We start from the raw sequence: 18,511 nt of genomic DNA on the forward strand, positions 1-18,511 counted from the left end.
ATATTATATGCAGGTTAACTGTGATTAAAATGCAACTATAATCCCTAATGGGCTTCCCAGGTTATAAAGAACCTGCCTGCCAATGCAGGTAGACATAAGAGATGTGGGTTCAATCCTTGGGTTGGGAAGATCCCCTGGAGGAGGTCATAGCAATCCACTCTAGTACTCTTGCCTAGAGAATCCCATAGACAGAGGAGCCTGGAGGGCTACAGACTGTAGAGTCGCAAAGAGTTGGACATGACTGAAGCGACTAAGCAATAGCAGCATAATCCCTAATGCAGTCACTATTATAACAAAATAAAGAATTATAGCTAATAAGCTGAAAAGTGAGAAAAACAGAATCGTAAAAAATATTCAATCAATTTTTTTAAAGGAAGGAAAAGTAAAAAAGTAAAAGGCAAAAAGTTGGAAAAATGGAAAACAAATAGCAAGGTGAGAGACTTAAAATGGTATCAATGGCAACATTAAAGAAAATGGTCTGAACACTCCAAGTAAAGGGCAGAGGTTGACAGATTGGATAAGAAGTAGATTCAAACTCTACGCTTCATATAAGCTTTAAATATAAAGACAAAAATAAGTTAAAGAGTGAAAAAAGATACACCATGCTAATATTCCTCAAAAAAGTAGAATAACTATATTAATATCAGACAAAAGTACATTTCACAGCAAAGAATGTTACCAAGGATAAAGAAGATCATTTCATAATATCGATGGGTCACTTGATAATCAAGAAGACATAAACATCCTAAATGTTTACGCCCCCAATAACACAGCTTGAAAATATATGATGCAAACATTGATAGAACTGTAAATAAATCCACAACTATGAGATTTCAATACTCCTTTCAATAATTGGGAAAACAAACAGGCAGAAAAGCAGCAAAAATATAGTACTAACTTCACATGATCGACATTTATAAAACATTCAAGCCAACAACAGCAGACTATTTTCAAGTACATATGCAACATTAACCAAAATAAACAATATTCTGGGCCATAAAACAAGTCTCGATCAATTCTAAGAGTCAAGTCATATAAAGTATGTGCTCTGACCACAATAGAATTAAAATAAAAATCAATAACAGAAAGACCTCTAGATGTATCACCCCCAAATATTTAGAAACTAAGTAACCCAGGGGGCAAAGAAGAAATTAAAAGGGAAATTAGTATCTTTGACTGAGTGAAGATGAAAATACAACCAAATTTGTGGGATGCTACTACAGTAGATTTTAGGGGGGAATTTTTAATGCAAAATGCCTATATTAGAAATAAGAAAGGTCTCAAAGTAATGGCCTTGGCTTTCACCTTAAGAAGCTAAGAAATGCGGAAATCAAGTCTAAAGTAAACAGAAGAAAGGAAATAATGAAGATCAAAGGAGAAATCAATAAAACAGAAAATAGAGAACAAGACAGAATCAATGAAGTTAAAGCTGGTTTTGAGATTACTAAAAATTAATAAACCTCTGGACAGTCTTACCTGTGTAAGAAAGAAAACACAAATTACTAATATCAGAAATGGAAGAGGTAATGTCACTACAGATTCTATATATGCTAAAAGAATAATTAGAGACTACTATGAATAACTTTTTGCCTATAAATTTGACACTTAATATGGACAAATCTCCTCAAAGATATTAAAATACCAAAGCTCACTTCAGAACAAATAGATAACCTAAACAGCCAAATAGTTATGAAACAAACAGAATCTATACAGACAAATGCTTCCACAAAGAAAACTTCAAGACTAGACAGCTTCATTGATGAATTTTCACAAAACATTTAAGGAAAAAATAACACCAAGTCTATACAAAATCATTCCAAAGAAGTGAAAAGGAAAGAATACTTCCCAATTTATTCTAAAAGGCCAGGTTTACACATAGTGCAAACCCAGGAAAAGATATTACAGAAAATTACAGACAGACAAATATTCATCATAAACACAGATGTAAAACTTTAAAGCAAAATTTTAGCAACTGAATCCAAGAAAGTATAAGGATAATACATAACTACCAGGTGAGATTTATCCCCAGAACTCTCAAACACTGCTGATAGGGATAGAAAATGGTAATAACCACTTTGGAAAACTGTCTGGCAATGTCTGTCTTAAAATCTCTCATATGATACAGACACTTCACTTCTAGGTATTTACTGAGAGTAAAGAAAGCACGGGTCCAAACAAAGATTTATAAAAGAATATCCATAGAAGCTTTATTTGAAACAGTCCAAAACTTTCAATAATCCAAATCTGCCCATCAACAAGTAAACAGATAACCAAACTGTGATATATACAATATTCTCAACAATACAAAGGAATGAACTCTTGGTGCATACAATAGGATAAATACCAGAATAAGTATGCTGAGTGAGGAGTCAAGGAAAAAAAAGCACATAAAATTTATTAAAAATTCTAAAAAATACAAACTAAAATGACAGAAAGAAGATCAGTGGTTACTTGATTGGTGGGAGATGTAAGAGAAAAATTAAAAGGGATCATGAGAAACTTTGGGGGTGATGAATATGTTCATTTTCTTAATAGTGTGATGGCTTCATACATCAACACTTATTAAGTTTTAGACTTTAAAAGTATGCAGATTATCATATGTCAATTATACCTATAATACAGCTGTTTAAAAGGAAAGTAAGTCAATATATAAGTAAAAATAAAATTCAAAAAACTTTATCAAATAGAAGAAGACAGGAATAGAAAACAGAAGGAAAAAAAAGCCCAAGATGGCATAAATGAAAGACAAATCATTCATATCAGTAATTATACTGAATCAACTCAACACTCCAATGACAAAGCAAAGCTTATGGGAAGAAGCAAAAAAGCAAAACTTAACAATATATTATATGCTGAGGATGAGAGGGTTGGAAGGTAACCTGATAACTGAGATGAGATGCTAGACTTCTGGTGTTAAAGATGGAAGAACAACCAGAAACCATGGGATGTAAGAAATACAGCCCTAGTCACTGGAAAAAGTAAGTACATTAATTCTTCCCTAAAGCCTCCTTTGCAGCCCAACCGACATTGTGATTTCTGGCCAGTGAAACTGATTTTGGATTTCCGATCTCTCGAACTTAAGGAATCTCATAACCTTCTGTATACAAGAAGAAATAACCATTTCTTCTGAAGAAATACAATCATTTCAATCAAGAAATAGAAATCAAAATACCAGCCAAGCCACAAGAGAAGGGCATGTGACTTTGTCAGCCAACTCAAGTCATCCTACTCCTGGCTCCAGAATTGAGTTGAAAAAGCCTCCAGGTAGTTTTCCCCATAGTAGGCTCCAGACTTTGCAGAGAAAATAGCCATCTCCATCATTCATTCCCTCTCCAAATCTCTGAAACACAGAATTGAAAAGAACTCCAGAATTTTATGCCTCCTTCTTTGTTCTTTCTCTGGAATCCTTGGCCATTCCAGATCTTCCAAGGACTTCCATTACTATGTTGAATTACTATGTTGAAGAGTAGTGGTAAGAGTAGGCACCTTTGTCTTGTTTCTGATCTAAGAGGAAAATCTTTCAGCCTTTCACCATTGAACCTGATTGTTAGCTCTGGACTTGTCATATATGGCCTTTATTACATTGAGATACATTTGTCTATGTTTAATTTGTTAAGAACTTATTCAGAACAGATATTAAATTTTGTCAAATGTTAAAAAAATTAGTCTAGTTTTAACAACTAGACAAAAATCAGTCAAAACAAAGATAACCTAAATAATACTATGATTTAAATGATGTTTATACAATATTATATTGTATAGCTTCCCTGGTAGCTCTGATGGTAAAGAATCTGCCTGCAATGCAGGAGACTCAGCATCAATCTTTGGGTTGAGAAGATCCCCAGAAGGGAATGACAACCCACTCCAGTGTTCTTGCCTGGAAAATCCCATGAACAGAGGAGCCTGGCAGGCTGCAGTCTATGGGATCGCAGAGTCAGACATGACTGAAGTGACTTGGAACACATACAAACACACACAAGCTATATTCACCAAGACAGACCATAAGCAGTGTCAGAAAACAAGTCTCTATAAATTTCAAAGAACTGAAATAATATAGAACATGTTATCTGATCATAATGAAATTAAATTAGAAAGCAATAATAATAACAATAAGACATCTATAAATAAAACCAAATATCTGGATAATTAAACAACACACTTCTAAATAATCCATGATCAAAGATGAAATCACAAGGAGAATTCGAAAATGCTTCAAAAACTGAATGATACAAACACAACATATCAAACCATGTGCTTAAAAGGGAACTGTATCCTTTAAATGTTTAAATGAGAAAAGATCTGAAGTGTTTGATATAAAGTTATACATTAAGAAGGTAGAAAAAGAAAAGTAAAACCAAATAAACAGAAAGAAATACCAAGGATCAAAAAACAATAAAAGTGAAAACAGACCAGTAACAAAGAAACATAACAAGGTTAAAAGTTGGTTCTTTGGAAAAAAAAAAAAAAGTTGGTTCTTTGACAATATTGTTTTAAAAAGTCAATTTCTAGTTTAGTCTGATCAAGAAAATGAAGCACAAATCAAACAGTAGAAATTTGCAGTTAGAAGATGAACAAGTTTCGAAGATCTAATGCCCAGCATTCTGATTATAATTAACAATAATGTGTTACACATTTCAAAGTTGCTAAGAGACTAGATCTTAAATGTTCTCACCACAGAAAAGAACTGATAATTATGTATCATGGTGGAGGTATTCACTAATGCTATGGTGGTAACTCTGTTGAAAGATATACATGTATCAAATCAACAAGTTGGATACCTTAAATTTCTACAATGTTATATGTTAATTATATCTTAATCTAAAAAAACAGTAATAGGGATTGGGGTAGAGGTGGGTATCACTACAGAGGGTATACAAGCATTAAAAAGATAAAAAGAGAATACTGCAACCAACATTATAACAAAAATTTGACATTTTCAATGAAATAGATAAAAACAAAACAAAAATCCAACTGGTACAAGATGAAAAAGAAAATCTTATTAGTCTCATATCTGCAGAAGAAATTCATTGTCAATTCCAGACCCAGATGGTTTCCATGGTGAATTCTTTCAAACTCTTGAGAAATAATACCCATTTTACAAAAACTCCCAGAAAATAGAAGGGAACATTTGCCAACCTGTGTTTTTGATGCCATATTAACTCTAATACCAAAATCTGACAAAGCACTACAAAACAGAGGAAAACCTTCATGACTAAAACCCTTTATAAGTACATATAGAAAAATGCTCCACAAAATAGTATTAAATCAAATTCAGTAATAAATAAAAAGTGTAATATTTTATGACCAAGTCAGGTTTATCCTAACAATACTAGGTTGGTTTAATATTCAAAAATTAAAGTACTATACTACATTAACAGAATAAAGAAGAAAACCCATGTGGTCATTTCAATAAATGCAGATAAGGCATTTGGCAAAATCTAATATCAATTTTTACCAAACTAGGAATTGAGGGGAACAACCTCAATCTGATAAAGAACATTCATGGAAGACTTAAGGCTAGCACCACAGCTGATGGTAAGATATGGGATACTTTCCCCTAAGATCAGGAAAAATGCCAGAAGGCCCAATATTACCACTTTTATTAAACAATGTTGTGAATGTCCTAGCCATTGAATGAAAAAGAAATAAAGGCATAAAGATTAGAAAGGGGTAAACTTGTCTTAATTTGCAGATGACATGACTGTTTATGCAGGAAATCCTAAGGAATCTACAGAGTCCAGAACTAATACAATAAATATCAAGTTCACATAAGCAAAATTCAATTGTATACTTACATACAAGCAACAAACAATTGGAAAATGAAAAGAGAATAAATTTCATCTACAACACCATTAAAAAATATGAACTATTTCAGAATAAATTCTAAAACATGCATAACTCCTCCAAACCAGTGCTGAGAGACATTAAAGATGCTCGATAGCATACATTATTAGAGAAATGCAAATCAAAACTACAATGAGGTATCATCTCACAGTGGTCAGAATGGCAATCATCAAAGTCTACAAACAATAAATGCTGGAGAGGGTGCAGAGAGAAGGGAACCCACTTACACTGTTTGTGGGAATGCAAATTGATATAGCCACTATGGAGAACCGTATGGAGAGTCCTTAAAAAACTAGGAGTAAAACTACCAGATGACCCAGCAGTCCCATGACTGAGATTATATTCTGAGGAAACCATAACTGAAAAAGACACATACCCCTATGTTCATAGCAGTACTAGTTACAATAGCTAGGACATGAAAGCAACCTGGATGTCCATAGACAGATGAATGGATAAGGAAGTTGTGGTACATATACACAATGGAATATTATTAGTCTGCTATAAAAAGGAACATGTTTGAGTCAGTTCTAATGAGGTGGATGAACCTACAGCCTATTATAAAGAGTGTAGTAAGTCAAAGAAAAAGACAAATACTGTATATTAACGCAAATATATAGAATCTAGAAGGACAGTACTAATAAGCCTACTTGCAGGGCAGCAAAGGAGACACACACATCTAGAACAGACTTTTGGACACAGTGGAGGAAGGAGAGGGCGGCATGATTTGAGAGAATGGCACTGAAACATACACATCACCATATGTAAAGCAGCCAGTGGGAGTTTGCTGTATGATGCAGGGAACCCAAAGCCGGTGTTCTGTGAAAACCTAGAGGGGTGGGAAGGGCAGAAAGGTGGGAGAGGGCTACAAAAGGGAGGGAACAGATGTATACCTATGGCTGATTAATGTTGCTGAATGGCAAAAACAATCACAACATTGTAAATATTCAACAATTAAAAATAAAATTTAAATTAAAAAAAATAAAGATCTTAGTAAGTGAAGAGAGATACTATACTCCTGGATTGAAAAGTTCAGTAGTATTAAGATGTCAGTTCTCTCTAAACTGATTTATAGATTTGACACAATGCTAATTCAAAATCCCATCCAGTTTTTTTTCAAATAGAATTTGAGAAAGTTGACTGTACAATTTCTGTGGAAATGTAAAGCACCTGGAATAATCAAAGCAATCTTAAAAAGAAGAACAAAGTCAGAGGATTTATACTACTTGATTCAAAATTACAGTAATGAAAACAATGTGATACAGGCATAAGAAATGACAGATCAATAGAACAGAAAGCTCATAAATTTGCTTTCAACAAAGTTACCAAAGCAATCTAATGGGGAAAGTAAAGTATTTCTAAGAAATGGTGCTGAAACAACTGGATATCCATATAGGAAAAAAAATCAACCTCGATTCTTTATCTTACACCACATACAAAATTTGAGGTTCAGAGACTTAACTCTGAAAGCTAGAACTATATGGCTTGTGGAAGAAAATATAAGAGAGTATGTTCAGACATAAATAAGTATGTTCATAACTTACAGTTAAGCAAAGATTTCACAGACAGGACATAGAAAATTATAACCAGAAGAAAAAAAACTGATAAATAATAGACTTTATCAAAATTGCAAATGACTGCTAATTAAAGGGCATCATGAAGAAAACAAGTAAAAAGCAAGCCACAGCATGGGAGAAAATATTCACCAAACATGCCTGATAATAAATTGGCATTTAGGGTGCATAAAGAATTACTACAACTTGACAAATAGGTAAAAAAAAAAATCTCAATTTTCAAAATGAGGAAATAACTTGAAAAGATACTTCACCAAAACAAGAAATACAAATGTCCAAGAATCTCAGAAGAACATGTTCAACATCATTTGTCATCAGAGAAAAGCAAATTGAAATTCCAACGACCTACCAATACATACCCATTAGAATGACTAAAATTTTTAAATTGACAATACAAAATCTTAGAGAAGATGTAGAGCCATTGGAACTCTAATATATATTAGGCAAGAAGGTTCTCAGTGGTAAAGAATTCACCTGCCAATGCAGGAGACACGGGTTCGATTCCTGGGTTGGGAAGATTCCCTCGAAGAAGAAACAGCAAACCACACCAGCATTTTTGCTGGGAAAAACCCCATGGACAGAAGAGCCTAGCTGAGCAGGCTACAGTCCATGGGATCGCAGAGTTGGACACAACTGAGCACACACATAAATATTATAATCACTTTGGCAAAAGATCCAGCATTTCCCTATAAAGCTAAATGCATTCCTACTCTATGGCCCAGAGATTCCTCAACTACCACTTGACGAAGATGAATGAAAACATATGTCCACACAAATACTTGTACAAGAATGTCTACAGCAGCTTAATTCATAACAGCCAAAGCCAAGTATCTATCAAAAGGAAATTATAGCACAATCATGCAAAAAGAAAATGCTACGTTCATAAAATGAAATACTTCTCAGCAAAGAATCAATTATTATATATGCAATAACATAAATGAATCTCAAAATATGCTGAGTGAAAGAAGCTTTATACAAAAGAATACAAATATATGATTATATTAATAGGCTATAAAACATGGAAAATTAATCTAAAGTGAAAAAACAGAACACTGGTTCATCTCTGGAGGAGAGTAATGGGGTTGATTGCAAAAGGGTACTGTTTAAGGTGATATGTCTTGATAGGGATTTGAGTAATGCATTTGAAAGAACTCAATGAATGGCACATTTAATACTTGTACATTTTGTGTTTTATAAATCATGCTTCAAAGAAAAAGAACTATACATAAATATTAAAATCTACTCACAGTGCTGAAATATTTAGAGGAAAATATACTAATGTCTACAACTTACTGTGAAACATAAAAAATTCAGATGAATTGGCAGATGAATAAATGCAAATATAGTAAATATTGATAAAATCTATGTGGTAGGTATGCAAGTGTTCACTATAAAATTCTTTGAATGTTTTAGAGTTGCTGAAAAATGTCTTAACAAAACATAAGAGCAAAAAGTTGAGAATGGGAGAATAGAAGAGACTGGAAAGCCTAGATGGCAAAAACCAGGAAACAAACATTTTTGTCAGTGTAAAGTACTGCCCAGGGACTGCGGTACTCTGCTGACCATTGTATCTGTCAGTTTGGAAGGGTATAATCTTATAATGGAGATGAATTAAGCTAGTTATCCCAGCTTGACACTAGCTAACTAAGTCATCAAACTAACTTTCCTTGCTCTGATATTCAAGCTTAATAAGCAGCTTCTGGCAATTAAAACATAGCTTCCCAGAGATTTTTAAAGAAGGCAGTTTAAATAGGCAATTAACCTTTTTACCATTGGCTGATTAATGTGAGCATTATGATTTTTACCAAAGACTTAAGTTTGGTTGGACTAAATTGTATACTGAAAAACTGATCAAATCTCAGCCTACCAAAAGCAAAATTGTACTCCTGACTGGGAAAACTGATTATAAGATTAAAATTAATGACTTATCTCTAATACAACATATTAAGACTTTAAAATTAGAAAATCTTCTGAGGTCATGGTGTTCACTATCTATTTTTTCCTCATTATTCATTTTGGGACACTTTTCAGGATTCCTTTCAAATGGAATTACCTCCAAAAAAAAGGATTTTATCAGGCAGAAAAGACAGAAGGCTTATACTGCTTTCTGGAATAAATTCTATTAGAACACCCAAGTACACATACAGCAAAGACAAACAGATCTTATTCATAAAAAATACACATGTAATTACCTGTGTGCCCTCATGAGAAACATCTGGCGAACAAGTCTGAGATGCTATTTCATGTTTTAGCAACGTTGGCTTATTTAGAAATTGGTTAATTTCTTCAGATTTTTGCTGGAGTTGATCTACAGAAAAGAAAATCAGTAGGTTGAAATGATCTTTGGCTTACATCCAAAACTTAATGAGTTATTGTCTTCCAAGGGTAGACCATATGCTGTTTATTCTGGTTCAATTATCTTAATTAAAATATAATGCCAGCATATTTCACGTGACAACATTTTTATAAACTGTTTAATTACTCTCAAGGACCAAAGGACAGCTCAGTAAGCCTCCTTCATAGGCAAAATAAAACAGGTCTAGGTATATTTTTAAAAAGTCATTTTTCCTTTCTCCCTTGAAAATGCCCTACATGTTTTTTATTTTTTTTAGTCTCCACATAAGCATTAAAAATCCTACTGAGATTCTATCGCACAGTTTTGAACATCAGCATGGTTCAGTTAAGAGAACAGCATGCTCAGGTAACACACTGTCCCCACATAATGCCCTGCAAGGCTTTTTGGTTAATGTTCAGCTTTCTTCAACACAGATCTTCAATTTAATGTTTTCTAAAATCTTTCCTGTATGCCAATCTATTAGAATTAAACTAAATCAGAATCATGTATTATTAATACTTTAATAATAACATATTTAAAAAATAAGTTTTCCTTAAATCTCCTTAAAGGATAAAAATTTTCTTTAAAAAGAAATTTTCACCTATAAGAAAAGCATTCAGATCCATCTTTAGAAGTAAGGCTGACTCCATATAATTTAGTCTCCCTACCTTTGCAACTAGATTTGGCTTGAGTTTTTCACAAACTAATTCAAATCCTACTCATTTCAGTTAATGAACCCTTTAGACCACAGTCATGCATCACATAGCATATTTTAAAATTTGACACATTACTATCAATAGTTTTTAGTACTATAATGATAATTATATTAGGTCAGGTTATAACTTCAGTTAGAGATGGGAGAAATGCAACAAAGGGTTCAGAAGAGACACCTTTCTTAATCCTTCTATAGATTCCTTGGTTTAACAAGCAAATGATGTCATTAAGAGATATCTGAAATTTTAAAGTAGGAGCTACTGAGGTGCTACACAAGTGGGCTTCAAAAGCACTCAGATACTGACCTTCCAGCTGCTGAATGACCTGGGCTGAATGAGCTGCCTGTTCATTTTTGTCTTGCAGAAGTTTTGAATTTTGATCCTTGAGGGCATCACAGGCAGACTGCAGCTCTTGCTCAGACTTTCGAAGGCTCAAAATGTGAGAGGTCTTCTCTTCCATTTCTGCATTATGCTTCTGTTCCAAAGCACTGTGCCGGGACTGCAGTTCAGCCTGGGCTTGACCTGCTTGTTCAAGCTGTTCCAGAAGATGATGCATTTCTTCCTGCAGGTTATGGAAAGATAGTTTTCTCTCTGCCACTTCTAGTTCCATCTTTTCCATCAGAACCTTGGACTCTTGTCTTTCTGTTTCTATAGTGTTCCTTAAAGTGCTCAGCTCAGCTTCCATCTGTTGTAATTGCTGACAGAGAATCTAAGGAAAAAAAAAGCCTCATGAACCATAAATTCATTCTTGCATTTCAATAAGCATAGTGAAGAGCCCTTTCTAGGTGAAGCCTGGGCCTAGACACTCAGGACCAAACTTCCAATTGCATAAAAGTCCTCTGTTGCTTCTTGATACTTTTGACAATAGTGTGTGTGTGTGTGTGTGTGTGTGTATATATATGTATATATATACAGTGTCATTATTTTTTCATATGCATATCTCCCAATACAAAATTAGTTCAATAAGTGAATGGACTTTGCCTGTTTTATCATTGTTCTCCAGCACCTAGCATAATATATGGCATACTAAGTACCTGGTACTCAATAAATACTGAATAAATGAATGAATAAATGGATCCAGTCCATGCTCTCAAGGAACTCAGCGTTTAGTGGGAGCATCACACTTAAACAGATCAGTATAATACAAAATATTAGAGGCCAAAAGAGATACTTACAAGGTATTAAAAGAAACAGACAAGGGAAATTTACCATAAAGTCACACATATGTAAATATTTCTACAGTACCTATCTAATAAGTAGCACAACTGGGATTTGAACCAGATTGTGTGATGATAGCCAGGGAGGGGACTCAAGGTCAGGGGTTGTTAGGACTGGAGATACGAGAACATGTTTCTATGCAACAAAGACAGTCGTTCTCAAAGAGAGTTGAAAAGAAGAAAGGAGATGACTTTCTCCAGCAGCATGCAGGACCCAGATGAACACGCACAGAATATGGACTTTCAAAGGAAAACAATACATTCTAAAGGAACTAGGATCCTAGACCTAAAATCACAAAGGAAAAGAGCAACAATAAAAAATTTAAAATATAAGTTTCATGAGGGAAAGAACTGTATTTTGCTGAGTATTTTGCTCATCATAGTATCACCACCAATTACGCACAGGGAATTTGTTGATAGAATGAATAAATGGCATTAATTCTCTGAAGGCTTCTAACAGGATTTTATGCCTGCTCCCTGGCAAACTCAATTGGAAATGAATGCTCCCGAGGCAGGCAACAGAGATCACAAGGCAGTACCTGGTTTCTCTGTTCAGCAGCGGTCAGCTCCTGCTGCAGCAGGTCCACAACCTGAGTGCGGCCCAGCAAGGCTTCTTCATGCTCCTCAAGCTTCCTCTGTAGCACCCTTAATTTCTGAGAAGGAAACATTCAGATACAATGTGCTAACACATGAGCATCATTACCTGATTACTTTCAAAATGTCAGGTAGACTTGTGTCCTGAGATTTTTGGATGTTAGGGATGACAAGTTAAAGAATCAGACATTGCCATTCTCCCCAACCAGCAGCAACAAAGAATCTCCAAAATGTCTTCTCCAGAGCACCAACAACCAAACTGACACAAGCAAGTCCCCGAATTAGGGAGCCTTTTTAATAATTAGATATTTATTACACATATCCACTTTTAAATTATATAATCAAGATCCTGTACCTAAATAATGTAGGTACACATATATCCTACTCACCTATGAGAACATCTTCTACAGGCAAGAACCATTTCTCTTCTAGTTTCATGCATGGGACATGCACTTGATAAACATTTGTTGAATGAATAAGTCAATAATACATGTATATATTAATAATCAACTTTAAAAAGTGCTGTATTCTGAAACTTTATTTAGTGATGTACTCTGAAGGACTGTCTAGAACACGGAAGAAGTTTTCACTCAAAATCAATTAAGTGGATCGACCATGAAGAATACCACTGGAGTGCTTCTGAGTACTACACTGCCTTACACATTAAACAGAAACAAATACTTTTGAGTTAGTAGATGACAAACTTAAAAACAATGAAGCCAATTTTCAGAATTTACTCAATGATTTTTTTTAAAAAAAGAACAATTTAATAAAAGGCTTTATGGTTTCAAAATCACTCCTTTTTTTTCTTTAAATTTTCTAAAGTTTAAAACTGACTTCATTGATTTGAAGCTTTGGATCAGGTTTCTAATGTACAAAGGTAGCTACAATGAGCAAACAGAAGAGAAACCAATTTCTGACTACCACACACATTTGCCAGTTAAACTCAGCTTTTGAGTACTGACAATCTGATTAGAGGGGTAAGAGAAAAGGTAAAGGAAAATAAATAATTAATATGCAACAGAAGAGAAGAATATCAAAAAGAAGGCAATTAATGAGCAAACCCACACCAAGTGAAGAGCAGTGGGCAAGGATGGAAAAGTGGCTGTGATAACTTAATTAAATGTTAACCAAAACAACATTCTACTAGGTTTTAGCAACACACCTGTTGCATCTCTGTTTCCACATCTGCCTGGGTTACTAACTGAAGAAGCTCATCTTCATGAAGACGAACCTGAGTCTCAAAGCGGGCATCTTTCTCTCGGACCACCTGCTGCATGGAACTCAACTGAAGACACACACCAGAGAAACTATACAAGTTACACTCCCAGAATTATCACACAAACAAAACTCACAGACTATTCTCCAAACACAGACACTGAGAACTGATAGGACAATAGATATTTCAGATTAAATTTTGAATGTCAAAGGATGAGATTTTTGGAAGAGAGCTAGGCCTGACGGTAACTTCAAAATGTGAGAGAAAGCCTGCCATTAAATTCAGAAGTCAGCTTAAATATAAATTTTGAATAAAAACTGTATTTGCATGGTTAAGACAGTGTTTAAATATACAAGAGGTACATTTTTAAAAGATCTAAGGAGGTTAGAATATTAAACATACAAAGTTAGATTCCTGTTAAGCCCTAGACAATTCATTGAATATCACACTTGGGGTCAAAAACTTTCAATGAAATTCTCATGCCCTATAAACCTCAAAATAATGTTATCTTCTATTCAAGATTCTCTACAACTGGAAATACAAATTTTTCTTTCAGGTCTTATTTTCAGAGAATTGCTTCTACCGAAGAACTTGGTATACTTCCATCCAATCCACACTGCCTCTCCAGACAGCTATTTTCAACTGTCATTACTTGCAGGATTTTAGATTAGCCTCATTTGTGACTGAATGAAATGGAAATAAACTGACTGGTTGTGAGTTGCTCGGTATCAGTGTTTTTGTTTCATTCTTAGGTTTTGTGTGTGTGTTTGTCTGTGTCTGTGTGTGTGCGCACACACTTATTCACTTCCTTAAGATCTGTGGCTGAGCATGTCAACCAGCTCTTCACTTGCCCATTTTGCACTGGTCCTTCAATTACTGTTGACTGTTCGATTTGTGACACTTTGAACCAAACTTGGCTCTCCTAAGGCAGGAAGAAAAAAAATCTTCATATGTTTTTTTTCCTCTACTGTATCTTTTATTTATTTATTTTTTAATTGAAGGATAATTGCTTTACAGAATTTTGTTGGTTTCCACCATTATCTGAATTTTGATGTCACTATAAATTTGAAATCCTGTGTTTCAAATATATAGGCACTGGAGTCCTTCATTAGCCAAACATATCTACACAGCCTTTCCTATAAATGTACCATGTTCTTTTTCCTGAGACTTTGCTCACACCATTCCCCACAATTGGAATACCCTTTCCCCACCCTGTTGAAACTATATTATCTATCCATCATTGTTTTACTTAAATCCTGAGTCTTCCATGTAAGATTCCTTGGTTGTCATATGCACAGTAACCTCTTTCACCTCACAAAATACTTTGTATTGCTGCTTGCTCTGAACATTCTGAATGGCTTATATTATGATGGATCAGTTAATACATTTGTGTGTGTGTGTGTGTGTGTGTGTGTATACCCATACACCTTGGCTTTCCATGTAGTAAGCCACTCAGTAAAAATATTCTGTATTTCCCCATCCTACATCATATAATGTATACAAAAAAGGACATGATAAAAGCTAATACACAAAACTTAAGATCTTAGAATATCCAATTTTAAATTTATACACAGTAGTAGGTCATCCATCAGAGAAGGCAATGGCACCCCACTCCAGTACTCTTGCCTGGAAAATCCCATGGATGGAGGAGCCTGGTAGGCTGTAGTCCATGGGGTCGCTACGAGTCGGACGCGACTGAGCGACTTCACTTTCACTTTTCACTTTCATGCAATGGAGAAGGAAATGGCAACCCACTCCAGTGTTCTTGCCTGGAGAATCCCAGGGACGGGGGAGCCTGGTGGGCTGCCGTCTATGGGGTCACACAGAGTCAGGCACGACTGAAGAGACTTAGCAGCAGCAGCAGGTCATCCATAGACAGTGCCACTAATACTACAAGTTATCAATAAACACCAAACACCCAGTGGATAACGCACTTATTGTGCAAGGGCACTTGAGGGGAAAAAAAAGTTTCTTGAGTCATTCGAGCATTATCAAAGGAAAAATATAAGAGTGAGTGGTCAAATGGGAAATTCAGAAAAATAGAAAGAATTGAGAATGGCAGTTCAAACAGTAGCAGAAAATAACTACTGGTCCTGGTAGCAGAATAATTTCTGGTTATAGCAGAAACAACTATAAAGAAGAAAGTCACGTACCGGCGCCTTTTAACATCGAACCACATAACTTGTACCACCTTCTCATTACATAATACTTTGATTATAATTTAAATTCTCATTAAGATTTTACTATGAAGAATGGACTTAGTCATTTGTATTTCTTTTGGTTTATCTAACAGTCTCTTTGGAACTCAGCATAAGCTCATTCCTTTCTAAAAGACTGAATCTTTGTATACTATTAAAACCAAGTTTCTGGGCCTACAGAACTAAACAGCCATAAATTAGGCTATGGTGTATTCATCAAGGTAATAACACTTCTAATTTCTTCTTCTACCACACCCTTCTACTTTCTACTGTAACATTCTAGCTACAATACTTGTACTACTAAAGTTTTAAAAATAGACTGAATTGATTTGTTATGTAATAATCTTGAGCTTTTTTTTCCCATTTAGTCATATATTTCATGAGCTACATTATTTTTTCTTTTTTTTATTTTTTATTGGAGGAAAATTGCTTTACAATGTTCTGTTTCTGCTGTACAACAATACAAGTATAAATATTCCCCCTCCCTCTCCCACCCTAATTTTAAACTTTCATGATTCTTTACTCTAATGAATCTGAGGTACCTCCCACCCTACCTGAGCAGCTTGCTCTGCCTGTGTCTGGCTGAGCTGGGTTTGCAAAGTGCTAATGAGTTCCTCCTTCTCTTGGAGCTGCTTCTTCATCATTAAAAATTCTTCCATCTCTGTTGAACTCTTAGCAGACTGAAGACATAGAAGGAAACAAATATTTAAGCAAAAGAACTGGCACTCTTAATTCTCTGACCTCCCTTTTCATTTGCCCTAAATACCTACCAATATCCTTCTAATTTCCATTTAACACTGAAGGGAATTGAATGAACTGTGGTTTTTTAAAAAATTACCAAAATTACTTGTCAGAGGGAAACCAAAACAAGGGTTTAGTTTTTCAATTTCTCTGACTCCTCACACAGAAACAGACAGTACAACTAGAAAACCCATGGACAATATTTACAGTAAAATTAGGAAGGCAGTACTACAAACGTTAAAATACATGTAGGTAGGGACAAACCACCAAAAGACTCTGGTATCAGAGTCTGTGCAATAGCAGAAGGCAGCATCAGAGCAACATCTGATTGCCTTGAGAACAGGAAAACCCCAAAATGGTCAATAAATTCTTACTGGGAAGCACAGTTGGCCAATCTTAGGACAACAGCTTGAGTTGGCAAAGCTTTTCCATTCTCTGATTCTGGCCGAGTAAAGGGGTCCACAGTAAAAAGGACAAAAAGGCCAGAACAATCTGGCCCACCTGAAGTTTGAAAACTAACTCATTAGGACGGCCACCCAAAATACAAACTGCACCAAGAAGAAACTTCCAGGTGTGAAATAGAAATTAAGCAGAATAGGGATAACAGAAATAGAAGCCCAAGAAGGGCTACACATGTGCTATACAATTCATCATCGACTAGCCATATGTGGCTATCAAGGGCTTGAAATATGCCCAATGTAAGTGAGAAATTAAATTATTAATATTAGTTCATTTTAATTAATTTAAGAATAAATTATTTTCCACTAAATACAATTATGTTTTTGTATGATTATACTTTGTATGATTACACTTTACCTGCTGCATCATGCAACATACTGTTGAACCGCTGTGCAAGTAATAAGTGTGCACGCTGCTCCTAGTGTTACAATCAACACATCAGCTATCCAGCCAGTGTCAATGGATTGATGCAATTTAAATGATTTTTTTCCTATACACCTATGTGATGTGCTTACCTGAATACTTAATGAAGAGAGTATGAATAATAGTTGACATCTATGTAAATAATTATGATTAAACCATAATATACTTAATTAAAATATATTTATTTTTATTATTTTTCTAGTTCAAAAATAGAGACATACTTTTAAATTTAAAATAAAGATACACTACTGATGCATAGATCATACCTTTTATTTCTAAGTAGCATCCCATTGTGTATTTAAATATTCTCCTGCTGACAGATAAGTTATTTCTAGCTTTTGGTTTCACAAGTAAAGCTGCTATGCACATGCATATACAAGTCCTTTTGTGAACATGTGCTTTCATTTCTCACACATGTTGCTTTAAAGTTGATTTTTTTTCAAATTAACTATCCTAAATAATTAGCCAGTTTCTAAATATGGATGCAAATATTGAAGGAAAATGATGTTTGGCCCTCAGTTCAGTGACAGGGAAGTTTCTAAATAAGTATGGAACAATTTAAGTACATGAGTCTATTTTCTCAACTGGAAATTTTATGAAATCTAAACACATATGAAGTATTTCCAATGAAAATTTAGCATCCAAGTTGAGATATAAATATAAAATACATACTAAATGTAAGACTTGGTGCAGAAAAAAGAATGTAAATTAACATAAAAATAATTTTTATATTAATCTGAAAAGTATATTTTTAATATACTGGGCTAAATGAAATAATTGTTAAAATTGATTTTACCTGTTTCTTCTTTATCTTTTGCAATATAGCTGCTAAAAAATTTAAAATTATGCATGTGACTCACATTATATTACTATCGAGCAATGTTGGTATAGATCAGAGACAAGGGCAGGGGGAAGGCCAGGAAACCTCAGAAATCCACCTGTCTTATCTTTGAACACAACACAAAAATAACAAAAAAGAGAAGTCTGTTAAATAAAAAACATTTTCCTGAATCAGGCCTCCTTCAATAAGTTTAGGAAAATTAATTTCACACAAAAATAAGAAACATAAAAAGGATCAAGGTCAAATCCCATCCAAAGTTATCATTAAAAAAAAAAAGAAGAAGAAAACCAAGCAGGTGAGAAAAGCATACCATAGGCAAGCTCAAAGTCAAAATTGCAATATATTTCAAAGGTGTT

At 34.4% G+C, this 18,511-nt stretch overlaps 1 protein-coding gene across 8 annotated transcripts in view; it reads right to left on the minus strand.

Moving 5' to 3' along the window:
• The window catches only part of GOLGB1 (golgin B1), a 76,120-nt gene that overhangs the window by 41,279 nt on the left and 16,330 nt on the right, over positions 1-18,511 (minus strand). For 5 of the 8 annotated variants that reach the window (XM_005201432.5, XM_059887928.1, XM_005201429.5 and 2 more), the window contains 5 exons: positions 16,246-16,371; positions 13,440-13,562; positions 12,220-12,333; positions 10,770-11,172; positions 9,608-9,723 (listed from right to left, as the gene is read on the minus strand). In XM_005201432.5, coding sequence (XP_005201489.2) covers positions 9,608-9,723; positions 10,770-11,172; positions 12,220-12,333; positions 13,440-13,562; positions 16,246-16,371 — 882 coding nt within the window. The remainder of the gene's footprint in view (positions 1-9,607; positions 9,724-10,769; positions 11,173-12,219; positions 12,334-13,439; positions 13,563-16,245; positions 16,372-18,511) is intronic. The other 3 variants (XM_059887930.1, XM_005201431.5, XM_024994656.2) reach the window with 2 other exon arrangements.

The sequence above is a fragment of the Bos taurus genome, chromosome 1, assembly GCF_002263795.3.
Source record: "Bos taurus isolate L1 Dominette 01449 registration number 42190680 breed Hereford chromosome 1, ARS-UCD2.0, whole genome shotgun sequence".
NCBI classification, from domain to species: domain Eukaryota; kingdom Metazoa; phylum Chordata; class Mammalia; order Artiodactyla; family Bovidae; genus Bos; species Bos taurus.